The sequence below is a fragment of the Myxine glutinosa genome, chromosome 10 (assembly GCF_964187855.1).
Source record: "Myxine glutinosa chromosome 10, kmMyxGlut1.1, whole genome shotgun sequence".
NCBI classification, from domain to species: domain Eukaryota; kingdom Metazoa; phylum Chordata; class Myxini; order Myxiniformes; family Myxinidae; genus Myxine; species Myxine glutinosa.
Window position 1 is genome coordinate 54,054,548 of NC_136270.1, and position 20,384 is coordinate 54,074,931.

The 20,384-nt window shown below is 45.9% G+C and overlaps 1 protein-coding gene across 1 annotated transcript in view; it reads left to right on the top strand.

Annotated features, from left to right (window-relative positions):
- The window catches only part of LOC137434563 (uncharacterized), a 46,883-nt gene extending 29,188 nt beyond the window's left edge, over positions 1 to 17,695 (top strand). The window contains exon 4 of the mRNA XM_078785668.1: positions 16,360 to 17,695. Within this exon, the coding sequence (XP_078641794.1) occupies positions 16,360 to 16,524 (165 nt within the window). The 3' untranslated portion in view covers positions 16,525 to 17,695. The remainder of the gene's footprint in view (positions 1 to 16,359) is intronic.
- The last annotated feature ends 2,689 nt before the right edge of the window (positions 17,696 to 20,384 follow it).

Consider the following 20,384-nt stretch of genomic DNA (forward strand, 5'->3'; position numbering starts at 1 on the left):
GTGTACATCCTTCCATCCCAGGTGTACATCCTCGCTCACCTGTCACAACCAGCTCACTCTCCTTGTCACTCTCACTACTCTCACCTCCACTCGTGACAACGCACTCACCCTTACTCTTGACAGCACACTCTTTCCCCATGCACCTGTCCGTCACACACCTTTCTCGCGCACACTCTCCCGTTACACCCTCTGTAACACTCACCACAGGTGGACACTCTTCCTTACTTCTGACAGCGCACTCTTTCCTCATGCACCTGTCCGTCACACACCTTTCTCGCGCACACTCCTGCGCACACTCTCCCGTCACACCCTCTGTAACACTCACCACACCACGCTTCCATGTGCTCCCTCGCACACGCGCTACGACCGACTCACTCTCGCCAGCACACTCACTCCTTGGCACGCACTTTTTCCTCACACACCCCAGAGTCGGACTTTCTCGCACACCTCCTTTTTCGCACACCAGACCTGTCGCACACCTCACCAACGGCCTCTCACGAACACCCGGGTCCATCTCGACCCCCAAGCTTCTTAAATCACCTGGCGCATCATACGCACGACCATATTGGTCACCACTTACACCGGGTCCTCTTTCTCTTCGCTTCTCCTCCATCACCTGCGAATCCCTCATCCGGTTAATGAGCACATCATCACGATCCGAACACAGACTCTGGACCAATTCTTTTACCTCCTCTTTTATCTCTTTCTTATCCTCTCTCCGTCGCTTTTTAATTTCGCTCACCCCCTCTTCCACTTCTTCTAATTTCTGCTTCACCTCCTTCATCTCCTCGTGCGCCCCTTTAAGTTCTTCCTCTAACTCCACTTTATTTTTTTCTATGTGCTCCCGCACCTCCCGCTCTTTAACCTCCATCACCTCTACCACTTTGTTCATTTTTTTCGTCAAGTCCTCATGTACCGTCTGACACTCTTTTTTAATTACCCCTACGTCCTTTTTCATCTCCTTCTGCGTCGATTTTAACCCCTCTATTACCGCTGTGTTCTTCTTTACCTGTTCCCCCAACTCCTTTTGTCCCACTGTCAGTTGTTCTACTCCCAGCGTCAACTCCTCTATACCACCTTGCAATTTTACAGTCCCCTTTCTCACCTCCTTCTCCATGCGCTCCTTACAGTGCCTCACCTCCTCGCGCACTCCTCCGACCTCCTCACTCACTCCTCTTCTGATCTCCTCTCCCATCACTTGCATCTCCTGCCCAGATGCCACCCTCATCTGCTCCATTTCCTCCCTGTGAGCATCCAGTTTGGTTTCTACCCCCATTCTGACCCCCTCTATCTGCTGCCCCATTTGGTTAACTTCCCTTTCCGCTTGGTCCCTCATGTCCCTCAATTTGCCTTCCATGGTGTTTTCTAACCCCTCTAACCCTTTTTGCATCCCTTCCATTTGATTCTCTTGAGCGGCCATTCTGTTTTCTACCCCCGTTAACCCAGTTTTCACTCCCTCTATCTGATTCTCCTGGGCAGCCATTCTATTTTCTACCCCCTCTAACCCATTTCTCACCTCTTTTATCCCATTGTCTAACCCCTCAAAATTTTTGTCTAACTTCCCAATTTTCTTGTCTAACTCCTCAAAATTATTGTCTAACTTCCCAATTTTCTTGTCTAACTCCTCAAAATTATTGTCTAACTTCTCACCGGTACCCCTTGCTTCGTCCCTCATTACCCCCAATTGCTCACTCCGAGCCCTCGCTTCGTCCCTCATTACCCCCAATTGCTCACTCCGAGCCCTCGCTTCGTCCCTCATTACCCCCATTTGGTTTTCCAATCGCTCACTATTCTTTTCCATAAGGGCCGTCATTTGTATAAAAAAAAGTTCCAATCTTCCCAGCGGCGCTACTTCGGTCGCGGGCACGGTGACCAGCGAGGCGCCTTTTTGCGCGCCTGAAGCATCGTGCGCGAGAGCGCCATTTTGTGCACCTGCTACCCCCGCTGTTTCGCTCTCCTCATGTCCCTCATGTCCCTCAATTTGGTCCTGGACCGACCCTGCCTCACTCTCCCCTACCGGACCCCAGCCGTCTTGATCCGCCATAGCGCGACTTGCAAAATTCGAGTTTCGTAAAACAAATACAAATTTTGCTGTTATAATTTCGTCGAGCGCAGTAACCGCGGGACCGCGCTCCGGATCGATTTGGTCGAGCGCCGTACGCGCTCCGGCTCGATTTTCCCTCCCAAAATTTGGGCCTAACTAATTTAGTCCCGGGTCCGAATCTCACTCCTCGACACCAATTGTTACTCTAATAGTACAATTGGTGTTCCAAAATTTGGGCTAAATAAATTTAGTCCCAGGTTCGAATCCCACTCCTGACACCAATTGTTACAGACGTGGCTTGGATGTTATTCACCGAGCGGTTTTGGGATGACCACGTCTGCACAAGATTATGCTCGATATTATACCCGAACGTTGACTAGTCGCGCGATGCTGGCTCAATAAGAAAAAGAAGACACCCGGCTGGGTTAAAATGACGACACCAGGGATACGGTTCTCAAGACCTCCGGAGGAGATTATATTCGTGCGGAAGGTCAGATTACAGGGACGAGAGGTACAACATAGAAAGACAAGCACTTAGACACAATCTTATATTATTCCCGGACAGACGACAGGTAAACGGGACAACGGCTGACTCACACGGGGGTTGATGGCAGGAAAGCGGTTGTCGATGGCTCCAGGTGCACCTGTGCTCAAAGGTTAGAATCGACCCGGTCCGGTCCAGAGATGCGGGAGGTTTCAGCGCTCGGAGGTAACGTTCTTTCACAGGCGGGTTCTCTTCCTCTCAGCGATCGCAGGCAACGTTCTTTCTCCAGCTGGGGGCGCATCTCACGTCACATCCGGCGCGTGGCCGCGTATATCCGGCGGGGAGTGACACGCCCTCGGCTCGCTAGCGCCGCCCCAGATGGAATCGGTCCGCCCTTCTGATTGGGTGCGGGGGGTTACCAGGCTCCGCCCTTGAGGAGGAGCTGACAGCCAGCCCCTCCGTGGTAACCCCGTGGAGCGCGTGGTCAATGGCGCTAATCGAGCCGGTGTGAGGACGCATCCTCCCCCGCTCCGCCGCCATCTCCTCTGTTGTTGTTGTAATTGTTGGGGAAGAAGATGGAAGGAGGTATGGGAAAGGTCCTAAACTCACTACTGATGCCATATAATCACATTCTGGTGCAACGAAGAGTCATAATTAATGGAGACGAGGCCTTAACTGACATAGAATAAGAATAGCTAGGAAGATGTCCGAAAGTTGTCTACGTGTGGTGCGGTGGACCTGGGCACGACATTTAATGGGGGAATAAGGGGAAGGTCGGCTCTACTGATTGTTATTTACATGCAATGGGACTAGGGAATGGGGGATTGGGGAAAGTTGGGGAGTATTGGAGAAAATAGGGGAATATTTACAAGCGGATATGGAGGCCAAATTCCATATTCGCAACAATATTATTTATTTGTAATTTATTTGTAATGTCGGTGATATTATTTATTTGTAATTTATTTGTAATATTGCTGATATTATTTATTTGTAATTTATTTGTAATATTGGTGATCCATTTATTTGTAATATTGGTGATATTATTTATTTGTAATATTGGTCATATTATTTATTTGTAATATTGGTCATATTATTTATTTGTAATTTTTTTTTTATATTGGTGCTATTATTTATTTGAAATTTATTTGTATAGTTGGTTATATTATTTATTTCTAATTTATTTGTAATATTGGTGATATTATTTATTTGTAATATTGGTGATATTATTTATTTGTAATTTATTTGTAATATTGGTGATATTATTTATTTGTAATTTATTTGTAATATTGGTGATATCATTTATTTGTAATATTGGTCATATTATTTATTTGTAATATTTGTCATATTATTTATTTGTAATATTGGTGATATTATTTATTTGAAATTTATTTGTAAAGTTGGTGATATCATTTATTTCTAATTTATTTGTAATATTGGTGATATCATTTATTTGTAATATTGGTCATATTATTTATTTGTAATTTATTTTTAATATTGGTGATATTATTTATTTGAAATTTATTTGTAATGTTGGTGATATTATTTATTTCTAATTTATTTGTAATATTGGTGATATTATTTATTTGTAATATTGGTGACATTATTTATTTGTAATTTATTTGTAATATTGGTGATATTATTTATTTCTAATTTATTTGTAATATTGGTGATATTATTTATTTGTAATATTGGAGATCTTCAGGGTTTTTGGGGTATTTTGGGTCTTCGGGGTATTTGGGGTATTTTGAATCTTCAGGGTATTTTGGGTCTTTAGGATCTTTAAGAGTTTTTGGAGTCTTTAAGGATAAGGATCTTTGAGGTCTACTGGGTCTTTTGGATATTTGGAGTCTTTAAGGGTCTTTTGTGTATTTTGGGTCTTCGGGGTCTTTTGCTTCTTTATGGTTCTCCGGGGTCTTTTGCTTCTTTATGGTTCTTCAGGGTCTTTAAGGGTCTAAGCTAAGGGGTCTCAGCAGTCTAAAGGGTCAAAAGGTACATTCCCACAGTACGTAATTAATAGACGTACATAATTAATAGACAAGATGCAACCGACATTCAAACAGTACATAAATAATAGATTTATTGTGACATGGCTTCACTGTCTCACGGCTTCACAGACCATGTTTTTCGGTTTTATATATATTTGAAGAAAAAGTAGAAGAAGACGTTTTGGTCACAAATATACAATCACATGAAAAAGTAAGTACACCCCATGTAAAGTTTTGACTTTTTCAACATATTTCAACATACAGCTATTTGATCTTCATTTCAACAATATTGATAGATAAAGGTGATATAATACAGCAAATATCATGAAACATTTACATTTTGTAGTCCATTGTATAATTTGAAAAACATAAATGCAAATTTCGCATGTGGAAAAAGTAAGTACACCCCTACATTTATCACTACTTCAAATACCTAAAATTAGAATCAGGTGCACCAGCTCAGGTGCAAATGATTAGAACATCGTTAGAGAGGATCTTGGAGGAACCTGTCTTATTTAAACCTCAGACATTTAGTTTGGTTTGCTCTTTTTTTTCTTCTTTTTTTTCTTTTTTTTTGTATACAAGATCGAGGCTCGTGAAAGAGCGAACATTAATCACACACAAAGACAAACCGACACATAAAACATATAACATCGGGAGCGGTAGACAAGATGGGGAGAGAGGGGGAAGGACACAAACACAACATTTGAGAGCAGGGACCGAGAGACATGGAGACATCGAGAGATCTGAGAAAGGGCGAGGGCTTTGGGGGGGGGGGCATGGGAAGGGGGCGGTGGGAGAGGTATAAAACATATGGACACTGCCAGGACTTCCAGGAAAGAAGTTGGAATTTCAAACAAGGTGGATCTGGGGTGAATTAGCGGGGGTAGAAAAGATCAAGGTTTTGGATGGGGGCAGATAAGAGATGGTGGTGAACAGCTGTTTTAAAGACCTGGAGGGAGGAGTGGGATTGAAGGGAGTGAGGGAGTTTGTTCCAGAGGCGGGAGAAAAGAGGAATGAAAGAGTGAAGGTGAGCAGAGAGCCGAGATTTCGGCAGTTTAACCATCTATAACCATTTATAACCGTTTAACCATTTCATCATCTATAACCATCTTTGTTGTTGAAGTGTGCGGCGTCACCATGCCTCAATCAAAAGAGCTCTCTGAGGCCTTCAGAAAGAAGGTTATAGATGCCTAGGAGTCTGGGAAGGGATTTAAAAAGATCTCCAAACAATTTGAAATCAATCATTCGACTGTCCGGAAGATCATCTACAAGTGGAGAAGATTCCAAACAACTGCCAACTTGTTCAGGCCAGGCCGCCCCAGCAAGTTCAGCCCGAGAGCAGACCACAAGATGCTGAAAGAAGTCTCTAAGAACCCCAGAATGTCATCACGGGACCTACAGGTAGCTCTTGCCACTGTTGATGTCAAAGTGCACGAGTCTACCATTAGAAAGAGGCTGCACAAATTTGATCTACATGGGAGGTGTGCCAGGAGGAAACCTTTGCTGCCCAGAAAGAACATCAGGGCAAGACTAAAGTTTGCCAATGAACACCTCGGCAAAGACCAGCACTTCTGGAACAATGTGCTCTGGACAGATGAGTCAAAGGTAGAGCTATTTGGCACAGTACCAGAAGACATGTTTGGTGAAAACCAAAGACAGCATTTGACCACAAGAACCTGATACCAACTGTAAAGCATGGTGGTGGAAATATTATGGTTTGGGGCAGCTTTGCTGCATCAGGGCCTGGGCAGCTCACCATCATATAATCCACTGTGAATTCTTCATTGTTCCAGAGGGTGCTTGAAGATAATGTGAGGCCATCTGTCAGAAAGTTGAAGCTCAACCGAAGGTGGACCTTGCAACATGACAATGACCCTAAACATACCAGTAAATCCACCAAGGGAATGGCTGAAAAGAAAGAAATAGAGGATTCTGGAATGGCCAAGTCAAAGCCCGGATCTAAATCCCATGGAGATGTTGTGGGGAGGATTTGAAACGAGCTGTGCATGCAAGAAACCCCTCAAACATCGCACGGCTGAAAGAATTCTGCATGGAGGAGTGGGCAAAAATTTCTCCCAGTCGATGTCAGAGACTGGTAGACAGTTATAAGAAACGCCTACTTGAGGTTGTTTCTGCCAAAGGGGGCAATACCACCTATTAGAGCCAAGGGTGTACTTACTTTTTCCACATGCGAAATTTGCATTTATGTTCATTTAAATTATACAATGGACTACAAAATGTAAATGTTTCATGATATTTGTTTTATTATATCACCTTTATCTATCAATATTGTTGAAATGAAGATCAAATAGCTGTATGTTGAAATATGTTGAAAAAGTCAAAACTATACATGGGGTGTACTTACTTTTTCACGTGACTGTACGTACATACATACATACATACATACATACTGTTGTGGATATGAGGATTGTGTTTTTTTTATTGTTTTATTCTGGACCCTCCTGCCTCCAGTCTGTTGTATAAAGGTCAAAGGGCGTTCCCGTAGTTAATTCCATAAAGCATACACGAAGGACACCATATATCCCTGTTCAGTAGTTATATCCTTATTATGTGTATTAGGCTAAGGATTTGTCTTCCATTAATTTAAATACTCCATTGCACCAAGTGAAATAAGAGTAGATCCCCTTTCATTCACATTCCCCTTCCAACAAATGCCAACTGTTGCCTCCGCGACTCCATTCGCCACGAGGTCGGCTTGGAGAAGAAGGGGGAGGAGCTGCCGACTCCTGGGCGTGCCTGCCCATCGTCATCAAGGGTGGAGCCAGAGGGCTGTGCCGACCAATCAGGGCCGAGGCGAGCTGACCGATGGGCGTGTCCTGGACACCAGCGGCTTGATCGCCTGAGGCGCTATATAGAGCGCGCGCGAAAGCAAGGTTGGAAGTTGTTGTTGGACTAAGAGTTGGACTGAGTGGGACTAAGAGTTGGACCAAGCAAGAGAGGAAGTTGTTGGACTGGGTTGGACTAAGAAAGAGAGAGGAGAGAAGGGGCGAAGCGAAGCAAAGAGAGAAAGAGTCCTGGAGTTTGTGAGAGAGGGAGAGAGAACCCGTCACGCCAGACCCCCCACCAGCAGCTTGGCTCCACCAAGCAGCTCCGACCCGTTACCCCGCGCACACGACAGGATCGGTGGCATCGGCGGCCGTCGAGGTCCAGCCCGACGTCCCGTGCGGGATCAAGCTTCAGCCAGCTCCGTGCCTTCCTCCCCCTCTGGCCACCCACCTCCTGTCATTCCTGCTTGCAATTCCCCATTCGTGTACGTGAGTTTGTTCTGTGTGTCTTGTCCCTGGGTTAATTAAGCCTGTTTAGATAAGCTAGCGATTTTCACTGTGTCTCTGATTTCTTCTGTAAATTATTTTATTATCCTTCCTTCTTCCTTGGTTTCTTTTGGTTGTAAATAGTAAATAAATTATATCCGTATTACCTACTTCTGTCTTCTTCTTCTTCACATCCTTCGCTTTGTCTTTTCCCTCATTGAATATCTGTGGCACGATTCGGCCAACGTTCAGGATTCGGGTTAGTCGGGGTAACTGTTCGGGCGCGGCGGCCATCCGCTCGGCAAACAACATCCTCGCCGCGGTCCCGTAACAATTGGTGTCTGGGAGTGAGATACGAGGCCCGAACCAAATTTTTAAAACATCTCGAAAAAATTTGGTCAAAATTTGGAGCGGCCAAGATTTAGTTTTTAAAATCCGAAATTTGAAATCGCACCATGGCTAGTCAAGGCGATCAGATGCAGGTGGGTGAGCTAGAAGAGGGGTTAGGGGTAACCCAGGACGAGAGGGAGGAAATGGAGGAGAGCAATGGTGAGGTGGTTGAGGAGGTGTCAGGTGCACAAAATGGCGTCCTCGCGCACGTGGTTACAGCGGCACCAAATTTAGCGGCGCCCGTGACCGTAGCAGCACCGGTGGATTTGAACCTTTTTATGATGCAAATGGAGGGCCTTATGGCCAAGAATAGTGAGCAATTGGGAAACCAAATCGGAGGATTGGAAAACAGAATGGGGGAGCAGCTAGAAGCTAAATTTGAGGGGTTAGACAACAATTTAAAGGGGTTGGACAATAAATTTGAGGGGTTAGACAACAATTTAAAGGGGTTGGACAATAAATTTGAAGGGTTAGACAACGGGATAAAAGAGGTGAAGAAGGGGTTAATGGGGTTGGAAAATACAATGGACGACAAATTGCGGGAAGTAGGGGAGCAATCCGCCCGGGAAATCAAACGGATGGGGAACCAGATAGAGGAGGTGAAAATCGGGTTGGAAGGTAAACTGGATGCTCAGAGGGATGAATTGGGACAGATGAGGGCGGCATCTACTAAAGAAATGGAGGATATGGGGGAGGAAGTAAGACGAGGTGTAAGCGAGGAGATCTCGGGGGTACGCGAGGAGGTAAAGCGAGGTGAGAGGCGTATGGAGAAAGAGGTGAGGAATAATACGGCTAGGTTACAAGGGGGCATAGAGGACCTGACGCAGGAGGTGGAACAACTGACGGTGGGACAGACGGAGTTAGTGGAGCAGGTACAAAGGAACACTGCGGTACTAGGAGGGTTAAAGGCGACACAAAAAGAACTAAAAGACGACTTGATAGCGACGAAGAGGGAATGTCAGATGGTACGTGAGGGACTGACAACGAGGTTGGACGAGGTGACGGAGGCAATGGAGACAAAGGACCGGGAGGTGAGGACGCACATAGAAACGGTCAAGGTAGCGTTAGAGGACGAAATTGAGGAGACGCACCGGGAAATAAATGAGGTGAAGCAAAAGTTAGAGGAAGTGGAAGAGGGGGTGAGTGAAATTAAGAAGAGACGGAGGGAAACTAAGAGGGAGATAAAGGAGGAGGTGATGGAATATGTACAAGGTCGGTGCTCAAATCGTGATGGTGTGCTCGCTAACCAAATAAAGAGGTTGCAGGTGGCGAAGGAGGTGCGGAGACGAGGTGCCGAGGTGAGTGGCGATATACGTGGAAATGTATATGATGTGAGGGGAGCTTCAGTCGGCTTGGGGGTTGATGTAGACCCGGGTGTTCGTGAGGGACCAATGGTGAGATGTATGACTGGTCCGGAGTGTATGGAAAGAGGAGGTATGCGAGAATGTCCGACTCTGGGGTGTGTGAGGAAAAAGTGCGCGCCAAGGAGTGAGTGTGCTGTCGAGAGTGAGTTGGTCGTAGCGCGGGTGCGAGGGGGCACATGGAAGCGCGGGATGGGGAGTGTTACAGAGGGTGTAATGGGAGAGTGTGCGCAAGAGGATGTGCGAGAAAGGTGTGTAACGGACAGGTGCATGAGGAAAGAGTGCACTGTGAAGAGTAAGGGAGAATGCACACCTGTGGTGAGTGTTATGGAGGGTGTAACAGGAGAGTGTGCGCAAGAGGATGCACGAGAAAGGTGTGTAACGGACGGGTGCTTGAGGAAAGAGTGCGCTGTCAAAAGTAAGGGTGAGTGCGCGACCGAGTGTGGAGGTGAGAGTAGTGAGAGTGACACGGAGCGTGAGTTGGTGGTGGCAGGTGAGAGAGGATGTACACCTGGAATGGAAGGATGCACACCTGGAATGGTAGAGCGTGAGTGGGAATGCACACTGGAATTGGTAGTGAGGCACGTGGTTGGGTGTGCAAGTGAGAGCACACCTGTGGTTGTCACAGAGGAGGTGACCAAGGAGGGGGCGCGAAGAGGTGTGTTGGTGAGGTGTGCGAACGACGAGTGTGTGCAAAGGTGTGCGGTGGTCAGGTGTGTGACAAAGTCTGTAAGCGGATTTGAGTGTACCTGGGTGTGCCAGGGAAGGTGCAATGACAAAGAGCATGGAGACGGCTGGATGTATGAGCAAGGAACGGGCTGCGGGGTGTAAGCATGCAAATGGAGCATCGACGCTAACTGGGTTAGCGGTTAGAGCGATGTATAGCCGAATCGGGCCTTCGGTGCAACCGGGCAGCTTTGCGTGCCGCGGGGATCCGCGGCGGTTTCGAAAGAACCGCCGTGCGGGATTCACGCCGGGCCACGCTTTGAACGGCCGCGTCCGTGCTCCACTAAGCGGAGCGGGCAGCCCGATAGAAAGGGTCGTCATGGCGACCCCTTTTTGTTGAGGCGTTCCGGCAGGGCGAGATTGGGGCATCGGACAGTCCCGTGCCCCGATGGTGCGTGGAATCTCGGGCCGAGTAGACCGCCTTCCCTGCACCGAATGCCGGACGGACCCATCCGCTGGCAACAAACCACCCGCATCCATTGCTCGGCTTTACGAAGCAGAGCTTTGGAAACGAATTGGCGCACCGAGAGGATCTAGTGAGTAGACGGGTGATGATAGTGGTTTGGACCCGAAATTGCAAAGCAAAATTTGACGATTGGTAGAATGATTGGCAGATGATTGGCAAATTTTTGATTTGTTGAATTTGGACGAGCAAAATTTATAGTGAGAGATACCCGATGTGATGGGATGGCAACTCTGCCATCTCTCACAGCGGGGGCAAAGGAGCACTAGGTTTATGGGGTTTGGCAGTGAAAACTAGCCTGGGAGGGTTAGGATATAGTGTGTAGGGACCTAGAAGATTGACCTTAGGTAACGGTAAGATTAGGTAGTGACAATGATACCTGTAGTGGGGACGCAGGTAGGTTAGTGTGGATGATAATGACGTGGTATGTGCTTAGTTTAAAGGGAAGACCGGGAGCACTAAGTTAGCAGGGCAACAGGTAGTTCAGATGATGCCGTGTGTGTGAGGATCGAAAGTGTATTGAGCGGGGTATGAGTAACTGATTGTGATTGTGAGTAGTATTGTGATTGCACAGGTGTGCAACTGGACAGGTGGATGGAGCAGTGTATGAGAGTGATAGTGATGAGTTGTGCTGACCAAATGGTCCAGGAAGGAAGGAGGGTGCAGGTGGCACCAGGTGTGATTGCACAGGTGTGCAACAACAGGTGTATGGAAAAACAGGTGTATGGAATAAATGGTATGGAGTATTGGAATGGATGGTCGTGGAGTGAGTATAGTGGAAACTGTGGAGTGGAGTGGATGGTGCGAAGGTGTGGATGGGGGAAAGGAGGATGGACCCCATCACGAATACCCGGGGAGGGTAGTGTAAGAGTTAGGTAGAGGGTACAGGTAAATTGTGGTTGGATATTGGCATCTGTGGTGCGTGGTGGAAGAATGGTATTTGGATGGGTGCATTAGTGACGTGGAAATGGCTGGGCGTGTAGCCTGTTAGTGTGTGTAGTTGTATGGGCACTCCACCACTGTTAGGATGTCGGCCAGGTGAGGCCGCAGGTGGGCTCTGGGAGCCGGTAGAGTTGTTGTGGATGGGGCCCGAGGATCCGGAGGACGGACCCGGGTAGCCCAGTGCCAGAGGGCACCGAGGGGGTGACAGAGCCAGGAGGGGCCTTCCCCAATTAGATAGGTTAGGGTGAGGAGCTAGGTAAGCTCGGGTGGCAACTACAGTGGTGGAGGTGTGCAGGTGGGTAGACCTGCTGGGAGAGCTACACATCTCAGCCCAGAAATTGTGCAAGGGCACCGGGAGATGAATCGGGGGACTGAGACCCCAAATTGAGAAGCACCACAGTTTGGTCAATGGGAATTGGTTTTTAGAACCCATCGTGTAAGTTGGCCAATGGATTGGCAGGGAAAGACCCCGGGTAGTGTAAAGTGTGTTAATGTCATTTAGAAGATAGTTAGGATTAAGAATCTCCTCGCACCATCTACATCCACTCACCTGGGATGACGTACCTCCACACCATGCCAGGTTTTTTTTTGTTTTTTTTATTGATGCAAATGTTTGGAATGTGAGACGCATCATGACGTGGGTGTGACATTGTGTTGATGTTCCATCTCTTCTTCCTTATGAGGATTGATGATGAATTGGGTGATGGCAAATTTTGGTTAGAGGGATTGTGGTGACGAATTTGGGATAGAAGACATATGGGGAGACGTGACAGTAGTGACGAATTTTTAAAGGTGTAGATTTTGTAAATATGGGGTAAGGGCAAGGGTAGAGTAGGTGACAGGGGGGGTGACGTACGGTAGGGACGAGCTTCCTCACTTCGCTCTCCGTACGCACTTCGCCTTGCATTGCCTTATTGATGTGTACCCTTGTGACCTTACCCCTTGCTCATCTGTCTTTTCCCCCCTTTGTCTCCCATATGAGGACTTGTGCGCCACTGGGCGCCGAGGGGAGCGTGCGGGAGTCCGCCATTGTGCGCCCGGAACTCCAAGAACCAGCATCGATGCACCACATTATGGACCACATGTCTGTGGCTGAGCACCACTTATGGACCCCATGGGTTGGGGCAGGGCCCCTCTGCTGGAACCGGCCATGAAGGCCCGATATATTGCTGGCGGACCTTGGTCACAGGGCACCGATACCCCACAGGTGAACCACACGTAGTCGGCCCTGTGGGCCATAAATAAATAAAAATGGACACGTTGGGTGCATTTTTTTATCCAAATAGGCCACCAGCAAAGAAGATGACAACATCAGGAAGAGAACAATAGCCAGCAGAGGGAGCCGAAGAGGAAGACCAGCACCAGGGTTTGTTGTTTTTATTTTTATTCATGAACAGTGATGACTGTGCACCGATTGGTGCTTGAGGGTGCTTTGGTGTATTTTTGGGTGCTTTCATGGTGCATCGATGCAGGGCAGACTGTCTCCCCCCCCCCCCCCCAAAAGAACGATCACAGGTCCTGGGTTGCGTATTGTAAATAAAAGCAGAGTCATTGTAAATAATGCGCCCCCACCGTAAGTGTTTTAGTTTGAAGACAATTCTGCAATTCGGTTAGCTGTGGGCGTGAATCTGTTAGGCAGGGTGCAATGGAGCAGCGGGACATATTTATTTATGTTTTAAAACTGTCGCACTCAGGGTCAGGTTAAATGTAGAGGGAACTACACCTACGTGCCACACTAAGGTAAAAGTTCATAAGCCCGGGACGTGCCGAAGAGGAGGAGGGTGGTGTTGTGGATATGAGGATTGTGTTTTTTTGATTGTTTTATTCTGGACCCTCCTGCCTCCAGTCTGTTGTATAAAGGTCAAAGGGCGTTCCCATAGTTAATTCCATAAAGCATACACGAAGGACACCATATATCCCTGTTCAGTAGTTATATCCTTATTATGTGTATTAGGCTCAGGATTTGTCTTCCATTAATTTAAACTAGGGCATGCCCGTACTATATCTATATCTAAAATTATATCCCCCCCTCTATTTACATGAAATGGTTAGGTCCATGAAATGTTTTGGTCCATTCGCAACGCCAAAGCGAACGGCGAACGCTTTACATGAAATGGTTTGGTGCATGAAATGTTTTGGTTCATTCGCAATGCCAAAGCGAACGGCGAACGGCTTGCGAGTACAGTGACAATCCCCCCGGGGTTTTTATTAGTTTTAAAACATAGTTTAACGCCAACATAGCGCCAACATAGTTTGCAAACGTGAAATAAATGAATACGCTCTCAAATGTGCCATCCGAGGCAGAGTGTGTCCGCCACGTTCGGCACACGCGATAGCTCGCTGCTCTCTGATTGGTTGAATCGTTTTTTGGACATAGCTCGGTAAGTAATTGTCCGATTAATATGAAACCTTGAAAAGGCACATCCTCGGGTCCCCAGCAATATACCTGGCAAGTTTCAAGTATATCGGACCCGTGGTTGTCGAGAAACAGCGGTCACAGACAAACAAACAAACGTACAAACAAACACACAGAGATTACTGGAATTATAGATAGATACTCCATTGCACCAAGTGAAATAAGAGTAGATCCCCTTTCATTCACATTCCCCTTCCAACAAATACCAACTGTTCCCTCCGCGACTCCATTCGCCACGAGGTCGGCTTGGAGAAGAAGGGGGAGGAGCTGCCGACTCCTGGGCGTGCCCGCCCATCGTCATCAAGGGCGGAGCCAGAGGGCCGTGCCGACCAATCAGGGCCGAGGCGAGCTGACCGATGGGCGTGTCCTGGACACCAGCGGCTTGATCGCCTGAGGCGCTATATAGAGCGCGCGCGAAAGCAAGGTTGGAAGTTGTTGTTGGACTAAGAGTTGGACTGAGTGGGACTAAGAGTTGGACCAAGCAAGAGAGGAAGTTGTTGGACTGGGTTGGACTAAGAAAGAGAGAGGAGAGAAGGGGCGAAGCGAAGCAAAGAGAGAAAGAGTCCTGGAGTTTGTGAGAGAGGGAGAAAGAACCGGTCATGCCAGACCCCCCACCAGCAGCTTGGCTCCACCAAGCAGCTCCGACCCGTTACCCCGCGCACACGACAGGATCGGTGGCATCGGCGGCCGTCGAGGTCCAGCCCGACGTCCCGTGCGGGATCAAGCTTCAGCCAGCTCCGTGCCTTCCTCCCCCTCCGGCCACCCACCTCCTGTCATTCCTGCCTGCAATTTCCCCATTCGTGTACGTGAGTTTGTTCTGTGTGTCTTGTCCCTGGGTTAATTAAGCCTGTTTAGATAAGCTAGCGATTTTCACTGTGTCTCTGATTTCTTCTGTAAATTATTTTATTATCCTTCCTTCTTCCTTGGTTTCTTTTGGTTGTAAATAGTAAATAAATTATATCCGTATTCCCTACTTCTGTCTTCTTCTTCTTCACATCCTTCACTTTGTCTTTTCCCTCATTGAATATCTGTGGCACGATTCGGCCAACGTTCAGGAATCGGGTTAGTCGGGGTAACTGTTCGGGCGCGGCGGCCATCCGCTCGGCAAACAACATCCTCGCCGCGGTCCCGTAACAATACATACATACATACATACATACATAACCATATATGTTTGCTCCATTATAATAAGATGCCGAAAGCAAAGTATGATGTTACTGAAGATATTCAGATATCGGTGACATACGAGTACACAGTTCTCTGAAAACACAATCAGTGTATGTCGTGTTTGCAGCATGAGCTTTAGTGTATGTACCCAGATGACGTAACGTACTCCTTAATGTGGTGATCTAACTTTTCTGGAACATTATCAATTTGAGAAAAAACAAGACTGAAAGTCTAACAGCGGTGTAGCCGGGCTTGTAAAATCTTATAAACCACAAACAAGTATGATTAGCTTTTTAAACAGTCGCTAATGCTGTTTATAACATTAAACAAAGAAATTTGGAGGAATCAAGACATCCGTGAGGTAAGTTTTTCTTACAGAACTGAGGGAAGATCTACTGTAATCTAGATACCTCACAAGGGTTGGGTTAATAACATGCTATCAGGAAACCGAGGCAAATTCTTTACTTCCACGGTTGTTAGTCCGTACACTGCTTATTATCGATTCATGAACCATACACCGCTTCAATCCATTAACTTTGTATGCACGACATTGGAATTATAGTGTTATGGTTATATTTACTATATTATTATTATTATTATTATTACGAAAACGATACTACTGAAAAGATAAACTACTGTATTAAGAAACCTGGACTTAATTTGTCCGAAGCGGTCCGAAGGGTAGGCATGAAGCCTAAGGCCTATATGTACCATTTTGTTGGAAGAGACGTAACGTCGATGCTTTCGATAGTTGATGGTCATTTTAACAATCGGTTTGTTTGTGTTTCACACTGAATGAAAAACGTTAAGGTAGAGCATGGCGATTGTGATATATGACAGGTTCGACGATATGTTCGGCATGAAAGGCATATAAATCAAAATGGTGGTGTGTGGAGAGTCGACCGCCATACCGCCGTAATGACATCAGACTTAATCACATCACCCTGTCATGTGATCAGATTCTCAGCTCTGATTGGTATACGTTTGAGGGGACATACATACAAACATACAGACGGACAAACACTGTTCTAGACGGCTTTGCCCTATGGGCTATGCCGTAAAAAAATCATTCATCTCTCATTTTCCGTCTGTCATGTCATTTGCAGATTTATGAAGATACCTCCTGTTTTGGAAAACTTCTGAACAAACTGTTGTTCCGTAACATATGTGTTTTGAAAAAGCACCATGTGCAGATCCAAGAGGCCTTCAACGTGGTTCGGATATGTGTTCATGAAGATTTCAAGATGACGCTCTCCATGAAAATACACTAAAAGGGCAGGAATTGCATCATCTTTCCGATTATTTCCATAAGCAAGAATACTGGGACAACACGCATATGATAAAAATGTACCTTTTACAGCTTAGTGTCACTTGTAATATTTTGATCACATGACTATACTTGTAAGCCATTATCACTGTTTGTTCTTACCTTCGTCTTGCATGTCCGACTGTTCTCCCTGATGGAATGTCTTGCATTTTTCCTTGTCCATCTTGCCCGTTTAAATGCATCTTTCCTTTGCGATTTTTAGGGAACATGCATAAAATTCACCCAGGAAGCTGTGGAAGAGGTGAAAACACATCAGAGTACCCTTGTCTAGAAATTCAACTTCAAATTTATGCTTAACAAGTCATCTCGGGCCTGGTGGTGGATTAACGGTTAAGGTGCCTGGCAGGCTTACGTTCCTGAGGTCAAGCCCTTCATTATTTTAAGCCATGAATTAACACCAGGTCGGTTGACTCAGCCTGTCATCCTTCGAGGTCGGCATAATGAGTATCAGCTTACTGGGATGCATGAGTCATTGAAGTGTCCTGCGTCGGAGTGGCGACCCGTCTGGGATTGTGCTCAATAGCCAAGGAAAACTGTTTTGGCAGCCCGAGGCGTCTGCGTTTGAGGGGCAGAAGGAGAGGTCCTTCTTCTTCTTCTTCTTCTTCTTCTTCAAGTCTACTCGTACCATCAATGTCGACTTTGTATAATGCAATTTGGTCAGTACTCAGAGGAAAACCCAAAGAAAAATCCACCATCTTTTCAGAGGAAAAGGAAAAAATTTCAGAAGAAAAGGAAAAGAAAGAAAAAGAGGAAAATTTCAGAGGAAAACCACCACCATCTCTTATCTTCCCCCATCCAAAACCCTGATCTTTTCTACCCCCGTTAATTCACCCCAGATCCACTTTTCTGAAATACCGACTTCTCTCCTGGAAGTCCTCGCAGTGTCCATGTGTTTTATACCTCTCCCACCTCCCCCCAAACCCTCTCCCTCCCACAGTTCTCTCGATGTCCCTGCTCTCAAATGTTGTGTTTGTGTGCTTCCCCATCTTGTCTCCCGCTCCCTTTATTTCGTCTTATGTGTCCGTTTGGTTTTTTTGTCATTAACGTTATGTCTTACACGAGCCTCGATCTTGCATGCAAAAAACCCCCAAATTAAAAGTCTAAAGCAATCATAACATGGCCTCATGATGTCTGCCTTATGTCCTATACCATATCCTCGTCAGTGGTGAAGACCAGATCCGGTGCCAACTCGCTCTTCCGTGAGCCTAGATCTTGTATTAACAAAAACTCCGATTAATATCCATGTACTGAGACCGGTTGGTACAGAGTTTGAACATTTTCCCCTGAGTTGTCTTGCCTGGGTTGGATTCCCGACTCAACGACTCACTGTTGGATTATGTGTAGATCAGTGACAAAATATTTAAATTTAATCCTTTTTGAATTCAGGCTGTAACGCAAGAAAATGTGAAAACGTCAAGGGGTGTGAATACTTTCTGAAGGTACTGTAGATCAAGGTGGATATGAGGGGATTCTAGGGTCCAAGGGGGCAAAATGGCCACTTAGAGGGGTTCCCAGGTAAATAATCCAATCCCATTTATTTGACATCCTCATACACACAAGTTTGAAATGAGGTGAATCAGAGTTTCTGTTGAGCTTTTGGAAATCCCAACAGTCTGAAAACAAAGCTTTAAATGGATGGTTTTCCCTGAAGAAATTATCTTAGCCAAATGTTTCAATCTGGAAACTTCCCATCTGAGAGGTGTGCACACCTCACCAGATTCCACAGGAAGGGAAGAAATCAGAATGACTTTAAAGGTCCCAGACACACACGAAGTGCTTTGGACTAAATGATTTCCAGTTTTGTGCAGTTGGGTTTGGACATATCCCGAAAGGCCTAGCTGGCAGAGTCAAGTTGAGAGTGGACAAGGGTTTATATCGGAGTAGGAGACTTTCTTGATGAGCTCCCCAAGTTGTGCCAGATAGACTCCATATGAGATTAAGGCCTTTTGCACATTTGGCAGCGTTTTTTTTAAATATGGGAGTAATACGTTAGGCCCTTATCAAAGGTGATTCCTAAAAAGGCACAACCAGGGAAGCTTTGACGGAAGTGCCGTTCACTGTTAATGATATGTCCTTGACCTTCCTTTTGCAGGTGAAAATGATGAATTTCGTCGTGATCAGAAATCCACATTTTTGGGTCCCACTGCTCAATACATCAGCCTGCAGCAATGTTGCTAGCAATACCAGCCTAAAGCTTTTTTGCCATAAAATGTTGGTTTCTGTTCCGGGTTGACATCGCACTGTCCTCCGCAAACAGAGATCACCATACAAAATGGAGTGGGACTTCAACAGCTGCCCTGTGGGATACCATTATCCATGTGGAATACAGAGGACAGGGCTTCTCCGTTGCTTTACAAACTAGATGGTATTCTTAGAATACTTACACTGCGCAGTCAACTTGGCCCGAGCCAACTCTTCTGTTTTTGAACATTTTTTTCCTTTGATCCAATATGGCTGCCAGACCACGTGAGCGATTACATCATAAATTTATATTCTCTAATATAATTGTTGCATAGATCATGCTCACTAAATTTCAAACTGATCAGACGAAGCGTTGTCCCTGTCGAATTATGACGTCATAATTATGGCACCAATGACGTCATCATTAACAACACCTATTCCCCACATGGAGTTATTTACAATGAGCCACTTTTGAATTTTTTCCATGCAGCGGTTTTGGAGATATAGAGGTGCAACATTTTCGGTTTTTCCAAGATGGCGCCTGTACCACATGACCTATGACGTCATGATTATCATTAAAATATTGTAAAGGAGGAGGCGCTCCTATGGTGAAATTTCGTGTCCAACAGACAAACAGTTGCTGAATTTTTTTTAATTTAAATGATGAGATGGATGTGTTGTATTTGTTGAATTATGACGTCATAACGAAGGCAACGATGACATCATCATTAACATATCTTATTCCCCATGGGGAGTACTTGACAATGAGCCAGGTCTCAATTTTTTCCATGGAGTGGTTTCAGAGATAGAGGTGCGAAGTTTTTCCAAGATGGCGCCTGTACCACGTGCCCTATGACGTCATACTAATCATTAAAATATTCCACAGGAGGAGGCGCTCCTATGGTGAAAATTTCATGTCAACCTGACCAACGCTTGCCGAGAAAATGCATTTTTAAAATGCAGCCACGTGTGGTACACACACGCACTTGAATGCTTAACCCCGCTTTTCGCTTCGCGAGCGCAGGGTAAGAACGGCAATGACAGCAATCGGTCAATAGGAGGATGGCTTTGAGGGATCTTTTCCGACTTTAGCAATAGGAATGACAATGGAGTGTTTCCAGTCACAGGGAAGATTTCCTAAAGACCAGACCTTGTTGAATAGTTCAAGGAAGACGACAATCACAATCCATGTGTCCATGTGTTTGTACATAGAGTAGGTTAAATGGTCGGGAACAGGTGAACTATTCTTGGCCTTGAGAAAAGCTTGAGAAGTTCCTGAAGTGAGAAGCCCACATTGAGCGTAGAGCTTACGGGATGGGAGTCATGGTGTCTTGTGGATTACTCTTACTCTTTAAAATAGATTTCCTTACTTTTTTAAGAGCAGGCCTCTGTGCCCGGATAGTTTGTTTGTACTCGTCATTTCACCAGGAAAGTTTCATTTTCCGACCAAGTGAGCTTTTACAAATGGAGATTGCGTCTAGGATAATGATGTATACATATATATCTATATTTATTTGTATATATATATATAGTTTGGACCACATTACTAACAAAATTGTCAACGTTTTCATGAGCAAGCTCTTCCCTCACTTCCTCGGAGCAGCGGCTACACAAGCTGTCCCA